Here is a 14328-nt window from a genome sequence, read left to right on the forward strand (position 1 = left end):
ATGTAATGTGTAAATATGACACTAAATGAGAGGAGAAGAATTCAATTTACAGTCAGTCATCTCAGTTCGTAAACATAAATTATCCAAATACAAATACAATCAGCATAATATACTGTAAAGGTAAAATAAACAGGAAAATAATAATTTAAACAAAAAATAAATAAATGCAAAGGTGACAGACTTCACTAAAAGTGGTAACAGCAAGTGTTCTTAATTAAATAGTTCTGGGTAGATATTAGTTGCCTTTCTTATTTGTTACCAATTTAAGAGACTCAAAGTACATATCAATTTCAATTCTGAATAGTTTAAAGAACGGAAATGTTGTAATATTATAGTTACATTTCAATAAAAAGTTATGTTATTTGGGATAAAGTACCATGATGAGTCTGGTGCGCTTCAATCTTTTAACCATTTCACCTTAAAGGTGTAATTCACGTCCCAGAAGTCCAGATGTTCATATCCACCTTTATCCTTAGAACCAGAGAGCACCACTTTTTTTAGATGATGGTGTCTAGTTTTTCATACAAAGTTCGTGAATATGCCATTTATGTCTTTACATGTTGAATTATGGACATTAAGGGAGAGGGCAGGATACTTTTTGACACTTAAAAGTGTGTATAAAGGAGTCACTGATATAAACTGATCTGTAACAGTAACAGCCTACAACACTTAAATATAAAATATAATATTTGGACAGGTAAAGATGAGGATTTTAGAAAATTTTATATTTTGCATAGACTGTATGTTTATTCTTTTTTATGCATGGTAACAGCTGGGTGGTAAAGTGTCTATGGCACACAGGAAGTGATGTACTACATTTCTAACAGAAGAAAAGGTTCAAAATTCAAAGAAAAGGCCATGACTATGTGTGACTATGACATGTCTATGTGACTGAACATCACCACAATAGCCTCAAAGTTTCAATTATTATTCAATAAAATAAAGTTTCAGCAGTGCCCTTCATAATAGTTACAATTTCAATGTACAAGGATTACATTGACTATTTCTGTACATGTGTAGTCAACACTGAGTCATCAGAGTACCACATTGTGACAACTTCTTGAACAGCCATATTATAATATACAGAAAGGTTGGTTTGCAGAAGCATTGTGTTTTAACCTTGTTATTTTTGACGGACAACATTAATATAAAATGAAAAACGTTTGGCTGGCAGGAGGTCTGGGGTGACACCAGAGGACACATGTTTCTCACAGGCCATCCACTCCGTTTATTTGTGTATGCCCAGCAGGTGTGACGCTGATGCTGCTGTGGTCAGTCCTTACCATCTGCAAGTCACACACTGCGGTACAATACATTAACTGTGGTTCATCTTTGTTTTGTACAAAACCACCTACAGGGAAAGTAGCTGCCGTGCAGTGTTTTCCATTTCCCACATCATTTGCCAGGGGTTTGTCCACATCACGCTTGGTGTACAGTGGCACTTTGTATATCTTAGTCACAAAAGGCTGAATTTAGTCTTGCAAGAGTGCATTTGCCAGGTAAGTGGTGAGTATGCCTTAGCTGTCTGGCAATGGTTATTTATGGATAAATTACTCTCCTGTTCATGCAAATGACAACTAAAAGAAAATGTTCCCATAAAGCAGGTGATGATTATTCTGTGTGCTCGTCAGACAACTGATAGTGAGGAAACTACTCTTATCTGACAACTGTAGAAATCATGGCACTCAAGGATACTACACTGAAGGTAAAGAATCTTCTTCTGGTTCATGTTCTGTATGTTATGAAGTGTTATTTCTGAGTCTAAACACAGCATTAGTTATAATAAATACTCTCTGTAACTGATAACCATTTCTTAAATAATAATTAATCAATGGTTTTAATGTTTTAGTTGTTTAAATTGAAACAATTATTGTCATTTTTGTTTCATTCTAGTCTCTCCCTCCATCAGCCAGGCCCACTGTGGTCATGTTTCTCATTCTTATACCAGGTAAGCCTTTTGAAAGCATTGCATGTTTATACTGTAAGGTGTCAAATAATATAAGGTTGCATAGAATGAAAAAGTGCAGGAGAATATGTACTGCATGTACAGTTACACAATGTATAATGTATGTGCAATATTGTAAGCTGAATACTGGATAATTTAAATCCTTTGTAATGTGCATTGAACTGGAAATAAGTTCATAAAAATCCCAGTGATTACTAGAAAACTAAAGCTGAGACAACCCCCTTATTTTTTAATCATTTTTGTTAGTTGCAGGTCTGCTGTTTTGTTGAAAATGAGTCTAAGCATGTTTATTGTTCATTTCTTACACTGCACTGTAACTTCCATTCCTGCATTTCATATCTGCGTTAATCTATTTTAGCAGTTTTTATATTTTAAACAGTTTTTTTTATGTTTTATGTAAAGCAATTGGCCTTGCTGCTGAAATTTGCTATACAAATAAAGCTGTCTTGCTTATGACTTTCATTTTTGAATCTTCTTGTTAGCTGCATGCAGTGCCATCAAGCTGAATTGTTCTCAGCCCAACCAACCAGCCCTGCTGGAGGCTCTGACTCCAGTCTTCAACCTGAGCTCCATACGACCCGTCATGAACATGACCACCTGCACCAACATCACCATAGACTTTACCATGTATGCGATACTAGGAGTGGTATGTTTCAGTTCTTTGTAGATAAGTTTGTGCCGTTGCTTATTTTCATGACTATGTATCACTTATCTTAGAATAAAAACTCTTCAGATGTACAGTACATTAGGCAAATCACTCACAAGTCATTTTATATATCAGGAGGCGTTATTGCAGTTTCTGTGCCTAAAAGCAGCTAGTCTCGTCTCTTCCAGGATGAAAAGTCTCAACTCTTGCTCACTTACCTTTGGCTAACTTATGTAAGTACTGCAATCATCCATTTTACGTAATGTCTCAGTCAGTGATATAGGGATATATGCGGGATTATGTTTTGTGAATGATGTGATTATTACTTATACCATACCTGCTCGGTGCACTGACAACTGTTTTGTTGTTTTGTTAGCGGTGGATGAACGAATTTGTCAGCTGGGACCCAATCAAGTGCGGCACCAACATGATATCTCTTCCCAGAGAGAAGTTTTGGGTACCAGATATTGTAATCAATGAATTGTGAGTATATATATATATATATATATATAGTCACAATATATATATATATATATATATATATATATATATATATATATATATATATATATATATATATATATATATTATATATTAGTGTGTGTGTGTGTGTGTGTGTGTGTGTGTGTGTGTGTGTGTGTGTAGTGAATAAACCATGTTAGCAATACAAGGAGTAAATAGTGCATTTGCTATGACTATTAGGAACAATACATGTTTGATGCTCTAGAGAGTATTTCCAGCAGCAGGACAGTGTTATGTGGGATTAATTCAAAATAAACTGCAGTGCCCATGTTCATTGTAATAAAGGACAACGTCAACCAATGCAATGATTTTATGTTTTCAGGTTTTGGCTAAACAGGCAATACTTGTTAGAAGGATTCATTTATTGTTGTTTTTTTTGACAAATTGAATTTAAATTCAAATTAAATGAAAGGTCTCATGTTGTAGACATTTAATTCGTAACTTCTCTGCTTGTTCCTTTCTTGCAGTATGGATGAAAACACAGCCCCCTTTGTCCCGTATGTGTATCTGTATAGCAATGGTCTAGTGCATGATGCTAAACCAGTCAGAGTTGTCAGCTCCTGTAACCTCGATATCTACACCTTCCCCTTCGATGTACAGAACTGCACTATGACTTTCGGCTCCTACATCCACTTAGGTAAGGCACTTTACCAATTGTCTCGTTTCCTTTCTTTAAAGACTTCTTTATGTCAGTTTGAACATAAGTGTCCATGGAATGTAAATGTTAGAGGCAGTAAGTAAGGCTCTTTGTCCTGATATCAACTTCTATTTAGGGACACTTAGAGTGCATATTTTGTGATACCATGGCCACTTACCAAAGGAAAAAAATTATAATAATTATGTATTTAGTAAAGTTTGTTTTTGCCTTGACTTTACCGTATAATATATTTCTCTAATCTTCTCTCCCCAGCAATGGACATGAAGATTTTCCTTGGGAAAACTCCAGAGGACATCACAGAGTACTCCAAGGAGGTGATGACCACCATGGGGGAGTGGGAGCTGCTGGATATCACCACCCACAAATACAACCATAGCCTTAACGATAGTGATTACATTGATGAGCTTTCATTTCATGTAGGTTGATTGTAATGTCTGTAAATTGCAATAAATAGACCTTAAATTGCATTTCAGTCTCAGATTGTAAGAATAATGTAATGCAATCAGGTTGGAAGCAAGCAAACCTGTTGTGAAATGACTTGCATTTGTCCAACACACTTAGAAATATCAGTCCTATTCAAATCCTAATTGAGCAGCTACAATAACAATACTGTATGTGGACAGAGTTATAAAAACATTATTTCAGAGCAAAAAATTTAAAAGCTCAGACAGTTTTCAAATGTTCGCAGAAAAGGTACCTGGCCAAGTGTTTTGTTTCTTCCCTCTGCAGATCAGAATTAGACGCCGGGCCACCCTCTATGTGGTGAACCTGCTGATCCCCAGCTGCTTCCTCATCACAGTGGACCTCTTCAGCTTCCTGCTGCCTCCTCAGACTGTGGACCGGTCCACCTTCAAGATGACCCTCATCCTGGGCTACACCGTCTTCCTGCTCATCATGAATGACCTGCTGCCGATTACCGGAAACACCATACCTCTCATAAGTCAGTGTTTTTTTTTTTTTTTTTTTAAAGATTATTTTTTGGGCATTTTTTAGGCCTTTATTGACAGGACAGCTGAAGAAATGAAAGGGGAGAGAGAGGGGGAATGACATTCAGTAAAGGGCCACAGGTCAGAGTTGAACCCAGGCCCGCTGCGTCGAGGAGTAAACCTCTATATATGGGCGCCTGCTCTACCAACTGAGCTATCTGGGCGCCCATCATAAGTCAGTGTTATTCAGACTCAGAAAAGCTTCTCTGTATTTACTGAAACATGTAACATTGCAGAAAAACTCATGCTTTCAAAGCTCTTAAAGTGCCCATATTATGAAAAAATCACTTTTTCTGGGAATTGGGGTGTTCTTTTGTGTCTCTGGTGCTTCCACACACATACAAACTTTGAAAAAAATCCATCCATGCTGTTTTGAGTGAGATACAGTTTCTGAATGTGTCCTGCCTTCAGTCTCCTAGTGAGCTGTTCAAAATCGGCTCGGACTGTGACGTCACAGTCCGAAATGAGCTGGCTAACCACAACCGTTAGCTCGTTAGCATGCTAACGTTAGCATTAGCATGCTACGTCGTTCTCAATAGCAAAGCACTGCTACAACACACACAAGTTCACCATAATCTACAAAAGAACTACTTACATGTGCGCCCTCATTTAGAAGTCTCCCAGCTAATCCTGCCTTGTAACTGACCAAAGTTGGAGAAACAGGCTTTCTTTTACTGTCTCTAGAGTTAGCTAGCTGACATGCTCTACATCTGAACTACTGAGCATGTGCAAGTGCAATCAAAGATAGTACAGAAGAAGAAGATGAAAAGAGGTCTCACTCTGTAGCTAAAACAGAAACCAGGTGAAAAGAGGATCTACAGCAGTGAGAGAGAGCTGTGCAGTACAACAACAATATGGTGTTTTTTGAAAATTAAACCATGTAAACCTATTCTGGTACAACCTTAAAATACAGTTATGAACCTGAAAATGAGCATAATATGGGCGCTTTAAGCACATGGGGCTTTGGGGCAGGTAGAGTGGACAAGTATTAAAGTAAGTATTAAAGCTTAACTCTCGCCCAAATGCTTTTTGTGAATGTACCCGAGTCAAACTTTCGTTTAAAAGCATATTTAGGACGGAATCGCCACTTTTAAGATTTACTGTATTTTCATTTTTCGGTCAAATGGCCTTTTGAATGGGAGTGATAGGGGTACTTTTATGCTAGCCTCAAAATAGCTATTTTTAAAACACTAAGAAGGCTCGACACAACATTAAACTTTGCTCGAAGTATCACCAGGGGCTCTACACCTTAACGAAAGCACTGACAACGTTGTTTGTGTACCCAGAGTTTACTAAAAAGAAAGGTTTTGAACAACTCACCGTAGCTCTTGTTGTTTCTGGCCGCAGCCATTTTATCAGTCAAAAACAATCAATTTCCGAATGCAACATAACAGGGAGGAGAGTAAAGATGGAAAGCTCCTAAAGCTTAGTTCCATATAAATGCACAGATTATTTCTTGTTTTGTCGTTATTGAAAAACAATATTGACCTTGTAGTTGAAAAAGGAGCCTCATATGGAGTCCGTTCATTCGCATTCGGATATCGACTCGTTTAGACTGCCGAGGTGGTAGTGGCCGGAAATAACAAGAGCTACGGTGAATTGTTCAAAACCTTTCATTTTAGTAAATTCTGGGTACACAAACAATGTTATCAATGCTTTCGTTAAGGTGTATAGCCCCTGGTGATACTTCGAGCAAAGTTTCATGTTGTGTCGAGCCTTCTTAGTATTTTGAGGCTAGCATAAAAGTGCCCCTAGCTCTCCCATTCAAAAGGTAATTTGACTGAAAAACAAAAATACGGTAAATCTTAAAAGTGGCGATTCCGTCCTAAATATGCTTTTAAACGAAAGTTTGACTCGGGTACGTTCACAAAAAGACCCTAGGTTGCATTTTGGCGAGAGTTACACTTTAAGTATTAAAATTGGCTGCAATTTTGATTTCCATGCCCCATTCCATAAACAGATAATGTGGGCAAATGATGTTCAGATTTACAAGTAATTTACATATGCATTTCCAGAAAGGGTACAGAGTGGTTTCCATGTTTGACAAGCATAATGAATATACAGTAAACACATTCTGACAGTGCAAACCTCTACCCTGTCTCTCTCTGCCAGATGTGTTCTTGTCTGTCTGCCTGGCTCTGATGGTGGCAAGTCTACTGGAGACTATCCTCATCACCAACCTGCTGTGTGGCTCTGCTGACTTCTCTCCCGTTCCTCGCTGGATCCAAGTGCTTGTTATGCAAATTTTGGGCCGCCTCCTTTGCCTGCCTCAGAAGACTAAAGAACTAAGAGATTCAGGTGGTTTAATACATCCGTACGAAATTTCGCAATGAAAGATTACAGAAAATGACTGAATATACAGAGTGAATCAGATGGATTATCATGATTGTTTATATAAATAATCTACATTGAAAGAGTGAATGTAATGATCATTTTCTTCCTTGAAAACTAGACATGAAACCCAATGCCGTGGTGGCACAGCAAAAAGCTGATGACGGGCTTCGAGAGGAGTGGGGGCCAGCGGTGGAGAACAAGGCCCTGCAAGAGCTGAGGAGCCTGGGAAGAGACCTCCAGGCCGTCCGCCTTCAGGTGGAGCAGCAGCTGGGTGGAAGCCAGAGCTCGGAGGAGTGGATCCAGGTGGGTTTCATCATAGACCGCCTGCTATTCGGCCTCTACGTCCTCTTCATATCAGTCAGCTTCTTTACCATCATCATTATCTGGGTAAACTCATACAGTTAGTAGACAACTGCTGTCTGTTTTAATGGGCTCCATTCATGTCGCTAGTGACTCAAACATTTGTTGATTTTGATATCAATACATGATATATTTATTGTTTTGTTTGGAGCCAAGACATTAAATACTCTAAAGTCATTGTATTATGGTTATATTATCTTATATAATTATATTGGACATTAAAATAACCCTACTACATTAATTAGATGTAGTTCTAGGCCTTTTGTGTTATATTGTGCCACTCTAAAATGGAGGAAAACCATTGTATACAAAATAAAATTACTTAAGAAAATCTCATTCAGTTTTCGATTGACATTTATTTCAAACATAATAATCATGTTCCAATTGTTATTTATTCATTCATTTTAATGCCAGTTTTGAATCCTATATTCTATTGTTCATATTATGCAAATAATAACTCTAAAATTATGAAATAAGTAACTAAACACATTTTAAAAATCAAAGCAGCAAACACTAGTCACACACAGAGTGAACAAAACATTGGGTACACTAAAAAGGGTACACTGCATGGCCAAAAGTATGTGGACATAAGATCAAAAGGTTTTTACTCATTGCTGCAGTGATTGGTGAGGTCAGGCACTGATCTGAGCTTAGCGTTCTGTGCCACAAAGTCTAAAATAACACTCAATGCTTCTGCATCAAGATGTCCGTTAAAACCAATGGGCCAACATACATCTCCATACTTTTGGCCATATCTTGTATCCAAACTCTATAAAATGCATGTACCCTCTTGCCATAACATAATAAATCGGTTCTACACTGAACTTCTAAAAAGAACTTTTTCCAATATGTTTTTTTGATCAAATTTACGTGTTTTGTAAAATTATAATCTGCAAATCCGCACTAATTGATTTCCCATTGATGTTGGCAGCCTTGAAATTTCACACTTTCCCTTTTGGGTGGTAAAAAAAGATATTAAAATAATATTTTCTGATGGTTTCCTTCTGTTGGGACTTTGTGGGATTCAGGGCTTTTCAGGCATGCTAGATTTTAAATGAACCCACCTCTAGATGTAGGTCTTTAAGAGGACATACATTAACAAACAAATTAATATTTTTTACTTTTGTACTTATCTAGATCATGTCTGTATTTCACCCGCAAAATGTGTGCAGACAACTTTACACAACAGCCCGAACCACCAGCACACTCAAACTAACAACCAATTTTGACCCAATGTTAATGTTTTTAGTGCTGCCCGCTGAAAGTCAAGCCTTCTAAGGTTCTATTCATCTTCATCTCTGTGCTCATGCATGGTAAGTACAGCTCCTATTGTTTGATACAGTGTGTATATACTGTATATATACAGTATATACATGAATAAATATCATGGTTCCTATTGATTTCCAAGAGTTATGATTTAAGTCAGTCCCTTCAGTTTAGTTTCATTTAAAGGAAGTCAAAATGTTTTGAGTTCATTGAGGCATTGTAATGATTTAGCAAACTGACGCAATTGTGTACACTCAAGTAAAGGAAAAATAGATATTTATTAAACGTCATTATTCATTTTATCAGAAGATTTAATCTAATGTCTAAAGAAGCCCTGAGAGGCAAGCGAGAAGAAAAAAATTCTGCTGATCTATTTTCTAAGTCTGATCTAAATTGTTTACTCTCCTGTGTTTATGACTTAAGAACAGATGAAAAAAGAAAGATGTTTTTAGATCATTTTTCTGTTTGTTTTGTAACACTCATTTCAGCCAGAAATTCAGAGGCTGAAGTGCACCATTACCTCATGTTCTAAATAGGACTAAAAGCATTCATGTTTCCTTCCAGTTTAGTTTTAATGGATCCATGTACTCTAAACACTAGACACATACGTATATTGTGTGTTAGCAAGTTATGTAACATTACTGTCATGTCTTTCTTTTAGCTAGAAATGTTTTTAATAAGCGCTAGAACATGGGGTAGTGGTGCACTTCAGCCTCTTGTGACCAAATGAGTATTACAACAACAAACAGATGAAATGATAATGATTACTTAGATAAATGATTCCTGGCAAAACTTTTTTTTTTCCCACGTTTAACAGATTTATAAGTTAAGGTATTTAGAAAGTCTTATCCTGGCAAAAGAAAAAAAATTGTTCAAGTCATAAACAAAAGAAAACAAATTAGATCAGTCTTAAAAACTGGAGCAGAATGTTTTTTTATTTCTCACTTGCCTCTCGGCCTCTCGGGTTTTCCTTGTTAGCTCCGTGCAGTTCCATCATGCTGAGCTGCTCTCGACCTGACCCGCCTTCCCTGCTGGAGGCACTCGAGCCAGTCTTCAACATGAGATCCATTCGACCTGTCATGAATGTGTCAACCCCCACCAACGTCAGCATTGACTTCACTCTGTTTGGCATTTTGGGGGTGGTAAGGCTACACTAACCTCAAACCACTTTACTATTAGGTCATATTCAATTGCTTTTAAGTGTAAAAAGTGTAATCTACTCCTATCAACTTATTCTTTTAATTACAACAATTTTCTGTTATTTTGCACACAACTCTACTTTGGTTATGTCAGCCTTTTCATAAAATAAAATGTCTGTAAAGAAGGAATGCATACGACTGAATATTGGTTCTGTTATAGGATGAAAAGGCCCAGGTCTTGAAAACATATATCTGGCAAAAATTAGTAAGTATTTCCTTCACAATAAACTTCTCAGTTAACTAGAAATAATATAGTTGTTCATCTCTCTCCAGGCTTGCGAATTAAAAAAACACAAGTTGTCAGTTTAAATCATGGTGTCAATTTTGGGCAGTTTTCCTACTGTATACCAGCCACAGAACACAAGATACATTGTAATCTTCCAAAAAAAAAAAATCAAATACTGTAACTTATTATTGGCTAAAAAAAGATAACAAAGACATACTGCTGTTGCTGTAGTCAAATCTAAACAACTATAATATTTCAGATAGTGTATCACCTGAAAGCTGCAGTTTTATACTGTATGTAGCCAGGTACTTATGTGTTGTATCTGTCTGATTCGCGTTGCAGAAATGGAAAAATGAGTTTGTCAGGTGGGACCCAGAACAGTGTGGTTCTTCATGGATTACAATTCCAAGGAATCTGCTCTGGGTACCAGATATAGTCATCAATGAATTGTAAGTAGCATCTCCTCTGTAGAGCAGTGCAGCCATAGCTGTGGATCTACTTTATACATTTCACTGGCCTGACCTAGATTGCCCCCCACATAAGAAGTGTACTGGTGATTTTATGTTGTTGTCAGAAAGTCATTGTTAAATTTTAAAGTCTGTGTTTTAACACAGAGCTACAATAAATTTGGTCATCTTTCAAGACAAAACAAAAACTTCATACACATTTGTTTAACTTGAAACTTTTGCTTCCTTAGTTTTCTTAATGATTTCACTTAAATCTGTATATATTTACTTTGTTTTTGTTTGTTTTTATGGAGAAGGCTTTTAATGAACTGAATGTATTTTACAAATATAGCCATTGGTATTATTATACGGAAAGTAGATATTACCAATCATATTTACCAGCTTCTATGCATTTCCTTTTCGTTTCTATTCTATCCTGTAGTATGGAGAAGAACTCAGCTCCATTTGTCCCATACAGCTATCTGTTTTCTAATGGCTTCGTGTTTGATGAACAGCCTGTCAAAGTGATCAGCTCCTGCAGGCTCGACATCTACACGTTTCCATTTGACATCCAGACCTGCTGTTTAAGCTTCAACTCCTACTTACTCTCTAGTAAGCAGAATCTGATTCAATCTTGTTTTTTCTTGAATTTACACAATACTTGAGACAATACAGATTGATGTGTTTGTTTAATCTTTTTTAATAAAAATTCTGTACATTACGTGGTGCACATAGGCATTTTTGTAATTAATGTAATTGTGAATGAAATAAATCGCATAAAACATTGACTGAATCATATTTTCCTTTCAGTGGCTGCTATGCCAATTGACCGGTCATCAACTGCAGAGGATATATTTAGATTCTCTAAAGAAGTGATGACAACTAAGGGTGAGTGGGAACTAGTTGGACTCACAACGAAGACATTCATACTACCAGCTGGGGACTACGGACTGTACCAAGAGATTCGCTTCTATGTAAGGAAATACTGTAGACTGTAACCTTGTCGTCATGTTTTGTTTTACGTACACAACAAGAGAGATGAGGAGGAAGATACAGAAGGAGGAACAGGATTGAAAAATGTTTTCAATGTTTTTCCAATATTTCACCAAATATTTTACTATATAAAGAGAAGATGATGAATGTTATTAAGGTTAAATAAAACATTTAAAATTGTAATCCATCACAGATTAGAATATGAGCTATTAACAGTTTGCGTTAATAGAATTAACAGATGCATGTCCATCATTACACAGTCATATGAACATAAATACTGTCTGTAAAACCATTACAATTACAGGCATTAAACACTCCAAATGTTAGTTAACAGTACAGTATTGTAGGCTGTGGTAAAATGTAAAGTCTGTGTTTTTAGGATGTTTGTTTTTATTGATGATTGTCTACAGGCATTTGTAGTTTTTTGTAATTCTTTAAGCAAATCTTGACTAAAAAGATATTTCAACATCACAAAACTTCTTAGAGCCATATTAATACATGAAAAACCTCCACATATTAAATCTATTCACTCATGCTGTGTAAAATAGAGAAGAACAGAGCTAAACAGTGATGTTATGTCATATAATTAGTTCACAAGTCAATCACAGCTGTAATCTACAAATCTAACTGAGGTTTACCAGCTGCTGTATATCTGTCGACACTACTACAGGTGTCAGTGAGGCGCCGGGCCACCCTCTATGTGGTGAACCTGCTGATCCCCAGCTGTTTCCTCATCACAGTGGACCTCTTCAGCTTCCTGCTGCCTCCCCAGACTGTGGACCGGTCCGCCTTCAAGATGACCCTCATCCTGGGCTACACCGTCTTCCTGCTCATCATGAATAACCTGCTGCCTATTACTGGAAACACCATACCTCTCATAAGTCAGTTGGCAATACCTCCTACTAGTGCAAGAGTCACTTGTAGCACAACATTCTGAAAATTAAATGCTGTATCATGTGTTATTATAGTTCCTGAATAAATGTAGTGTTGGCTTCTAGTTTCAGGTTTGGGTTTAAATTGGATGGGCCCTCCTGAAGGAATCATAAATCATTAACTCTGCAGTTTCCTGAGTGTTACAGCATCTTACAAGCCTTTGTTTTGGTTCCACGGTCTGCAAATTTACCGTTTTTGGTTCATTCTCACTGCTGTCTTTTTCAGCCATAGCAGCCAGCTGTTTTCAGTGGAAAAACTCTAAAAACCCAGTGTACACTACCTGGCCAGTACCAAACACCACACAGACAAAGTTAGCAACTAGCTGATGAACATAGTGGAGAATTTAGCAGCTAAAGAGACAAATATTTCCCTTGGACGTAAGTAGAGATTAAAACAGAGCTATAAGGCGAGTGAATATTGGACTTACGTTTATCAGAAGGACAGAAACACGACTAGAAATGAATGATAGCTGCGTGACGAGTAAAACGCAATTGTTTGCTTGCACATTTTGCCATATTAACTGCATTACCAATGTGATAATAGTATATTTCAATGGCCTTTAATTCTTGGATGTTTCTCCCTGGATTATAGTTGTATTTGACCGTGAAACAGCTTTGCAAAAAAGGATTTTTAAAAAGCACTTATTTTTATCCCAGATGTGTTCCTGTGTCTGTGCCTGACTCTGATGGTGGCAAGTCTACTGGAGACTATCCTCATCACAAACCTGCTGTGTGGCTCCACTCACTACTCCCCAGTCCCTCACTGGGTCAGAGTGTTTGTTCTTCACATCCTCGGCCACCTTGTACGGCTTCCTCCAAAGCCCAGAGATCTAGACGGCCCAGTCATCCAAAATCCTTCCGCACAAGGTAGTATGCGAGACTTGGGATGTGGTTTTACGCAGGTGAAACTATTCAAGCGGTCATTGTGCAGAACATCTTTGCACAGGTTAATATATAATGTAACAATCACAGGTGTCATCACCTCCTCCCTTCATCTCCTGTGCAACAGAAATGAAAGTCTCCTCTCTGGTGGCGGAGGTCAGCGAGGCTCCAGAACAGAAGGGGCCGCTGGATGAGGATAAGGCCCTGCAGGAGCTGAGGAGCCTGGGCAGGGAACTCCAGGTCATCCGCCTACAGGTGGAGCAGCAGCTGAGCAAAAGCCAGAGCTCGGAGGAGTGGATCCAGGTGGGTTTCATCATAGACCGCCTGCTGTTCAGCCTCTACATCCTCTTCATATCAGTCAGCTTCTTTACCATCATCATTATCTGGCTGCAGTCATACAACAAATCCTGATTTTGCTTTTGAGTTTGTTTCTGAATTACTATTTGTTAACATGCTTTCTCATATTCCTTGTCAATTGCTAAGCATAGGGAAATGGGAAGGTTGGTTGAATTTTGCATTTGAAAGCAATGTGTATCACACCTCTCCTCTGAACTGTTCCCTTTTCACAATTCATGTTAGTGTTTTGTGTATTTCTTTTCTTTTGTTTAACATTATCTTGTTAACAGTTATGTTTTAGGGCACTGAGGCTCTGAAATGATTAGCTGAGGAATTGTAAAACTCCTGTTTATTCTTCTCTTGCATTGTCAGTTAAGCAACAAATATTTGCATACTTCAAAAAACAATTGTACCTACAGCAATCCCTCTAGGTTTCTAGTGAACAGGAAACAATCATGTGTCTTACAAGTTCTTCTATTTGCACTTTTTCCTGAGTCTAACTCCAGGGCATCATTTCCACAAAAAAAACAAAGGACAATTCCGGCGCAAAACAAACCTAATGGTTAATAACAGATG

General features: G+C 37.5%; 1 protein-coding gene across 1 annotated transcript; it reads left to right on the forward strand.

Moving 5' to 3' along the window:
* Nucleotides 1–1678: 1678 nt before the first annotated feature.
* Nucleotides 1679–13827, forward strand: LOC120565634. Its single transcript, XM_039811541.1, has 18 exons — nt 1679–1705; nt 1894–1948; nt 2449–2612; nt 2989–3095; nt 3602–3771; nt 4045–4208; nt 4522–4732; nt 6891–7076; nt 7231–7499; nt 8722–8785; nt 9717–9880; nt 10098–10142; nt 10506–10612; nt 11052–11221; nt 11420–11583; nt 12273–12483; nt 13192–13401; nt 13544–13827. Exons 1-18 carry the CDS (start codon nt 1679–1681, stop codon nt 13825–13827), a joined length of 2772 nt encoding a protein of 923 aa, XP_039667475.1.
* The last annotated feature ends 501 nt before the right edge of the window (nt 13828–14328 follow it).

The sequence above is a fragment of the Perca fluviatilis genome, chromosome 9 (assembly GCF_010015445.1).
Source record: "Perca fluviatilis chromosome 9, GENO_Pfluv_1.0, whole genome shotgun sequence".
Classification (NCBI taxonomy): domain Eukaryota; kingdom Metazoa; phylum Chordata; class Actinopteri; order Perciformes; family Percidae; genus Perca; species Perca fluviatilis.

Coding starts and splice junctions, on each gene's coding strand:
- LOC120565634 (XM_039811541.1), top strand. CDS start 1,679: ATGGCACTCAAGGATACTACACTGAAG. Junction 2,613..2,988: donor TGTATGCGATACTAGGAGTG/GTATGTTTCAGT, acceptor TTGTTTTGTTAG/CGGTGGATGAACGAATTTGT. Junction 9,881..10,097: donor TGTTTGGCATTTTGGGGGTG/GTAAGGCTACAC, acceptor GTTCTGTTATAG/GATGAAAAGGCCCAGGTCTT.